General features: G+C 49.1%; 1 protein-coding gene across 1 annotated transcript; it reads right to left on the bottom strand.

Annotated features, from left to right (window-relative positions):
- Positions 1 to 813: 813 nt before the first annotated feature.
- On the bottom strand, positions 814 to 1,448 carry LOC104957849 (1-phosphatidylinositol 4,5-bisphosphate phosphodiesterase delta-3-A-like; the record flags this gene model as incomplete). The annotated part of the gene is made up of 2 exons (XM_010785527.1): positions 1,226 to 1,448; positions 814 to 943 (listed from the first exon to the last, which is right to left on the bottom strand). Coding segments are annotated over exons 1-2 (351 nt in total), but the record flags the coding sequence as incomplete, so codon positions are not given.
- Between the last annotated feature and the right edge of the window lie 367 nt (positions 1,449 to 1,815).

The following is a 1,815-nucleotide window of genomic DNA, read 5'->3' on the forward strand; positions in this document are numbered from 1 at the left end:
TATTCTACTCTCTCGTCCTAACGGCTTGTTGGAGCTCCTCGCCCCCCCCCCCCACCCCCTCCCTATGAGCCCACTGTGCTCTGATTGGTCGGCTCGCCCACTCTATTCTGATGAATCCACCACCGTCACAGCTGAACATCAGTGATTATGTTTTGCAATGGCGTTAACAACCAGAAAATGACAACCAGAAATGACAAACAGATGAGAATGCTGCGTGGGGTCTGGGTGCCGTGTTGGCGGGACGTTGCGGGGCTTGCTGCTCCGCCCTTTGGGGCTCGAGGAGCGGACAGTGTGAGCTGTATTACTGGTGTCGTTTTCTGGTTGCTGCGTGGGGTCTGCGAGACAGTTAGAGACACCGCGGAACTCAGCCTGAGCAAACACACACACTCACAGCCAGGCTGTGCGGATCTCCGCACACACTCACAGCCAGGCTGTGCGGATCTCCACACACACTCACAGCCAGGCTGTGCGGAGATCCGCGGAGCCACGGGTGAGAAAAGATAAGGCTGAGTGAGTGTGTATGCTGGCGAAGCTACGCGGAGTACCACGGCTGAGAAAAGATAAGCCTGAGTGGATTGGTCCATTTGGACCTGGGTATCGTTACGTCACTATACTCAGGAAGAAAAAAATGGAAAAAGAAAAATGTCCAACGAGGCGTTCTGGGGCAGCATAGACAGGTCTTTTCTGTGTTAGAGTTATACTCGCTACAGGGTGTACTTTAAGGGTTTGTGACTTTGCAGACCGTTTACAAGGGGACGGGTAATAACCGGAAAAGCATGTGATGGGACCTTTAAGTATGTGTGCAGTTTGTACCTGGAAGAGATTGCGGGCATACTGGTCGCTCAGGTCGATGTTGATCATCTGTAGCAGTGTCTGGACTTCCTCATAGCTCATCTTATCATCGTGGTTGTGATCGGCCCGACTCAGGTAAGCATGAATCCAGGTGACAAACCAACAAGGTCAAGGAAGCAGCAGCAGCACAACATGTAGTGTTTGTCCATCAGACACAGACTCATTCTAACTATAGATACTAAAAACATTTCCTTCAACCAAAAAAGTGAGGAGGACAAAAGGAATGGTTTGGTTTGGGAAGTGAGCGTCCAACCTGAATTATTTAATAATGATTCCTAAGAATAAGACTTGATTATATGATTATTCTGGTCACTTTTGACTGCATACTGTATACAGTGCACCATTCTATAATTTGGAAGTACAGTAAGGATATTGGTTGAGCTTCTCCTTCTGGGTCATGTTCTCCACCCTCTCCTGTAAGGTCCTCATGCCGCGGGCCCAGTGCTGGGCCTCCTCCACGCTCTGGCAGAGAAGATCCAGACTTTTGCGGGGACCCTTGAAGACCACCGTCAAACACCGCTGCTCCTGTCCTGAGTCCAGCATCTGCCGCAGTGTCTCTGACTGGACACCCTCTCGAACACACTCCACCTCCATCACAGAGACTGAGGGTGTGTGAGAGGAGATGAACAGATGGAGGAAGAAGAAAAAATAAGTAAATACAAACAGGTTATCCACCCTAATACCAAGTTATATTCAAGTGTTTGGTTGTTTCAGTGGTGTATTGCTCGATGTTTCTTAAGTATGCTCGGTCCCCTTCTATTCACAATATACATCCTTCCGATTGGAGATATCATCCGCAGCCATGGTCTCTGTTTCCACTCCTACGCCGACGACACAACACCCTCTGCCCATCTCCCCCCTCAGTCACTAATTAACTGCCTCCATGAAATTAAAATCTGGATGACCACCAACCTACTCAAACTTAACAGTAATAAAACTGAGCTCATGGTTGTGGCTCCCAAG

This window comes from Notothenia coriiceps, unplaced genomic scaffold (genome assembly GCF_000735185.1).
Source record: "Notothenia coriiceps isolate Sejong01 unplaced genomic scaffold, NC01 NC01_scaffold00027830, whole genome shotgun sequence".
Lineage (NCBI taxonomy): Eukaryota > Metazoa > Chordata > Actinopteri > Perciformes > Nototheniidae > Notothenia > Notothenia coriiceps.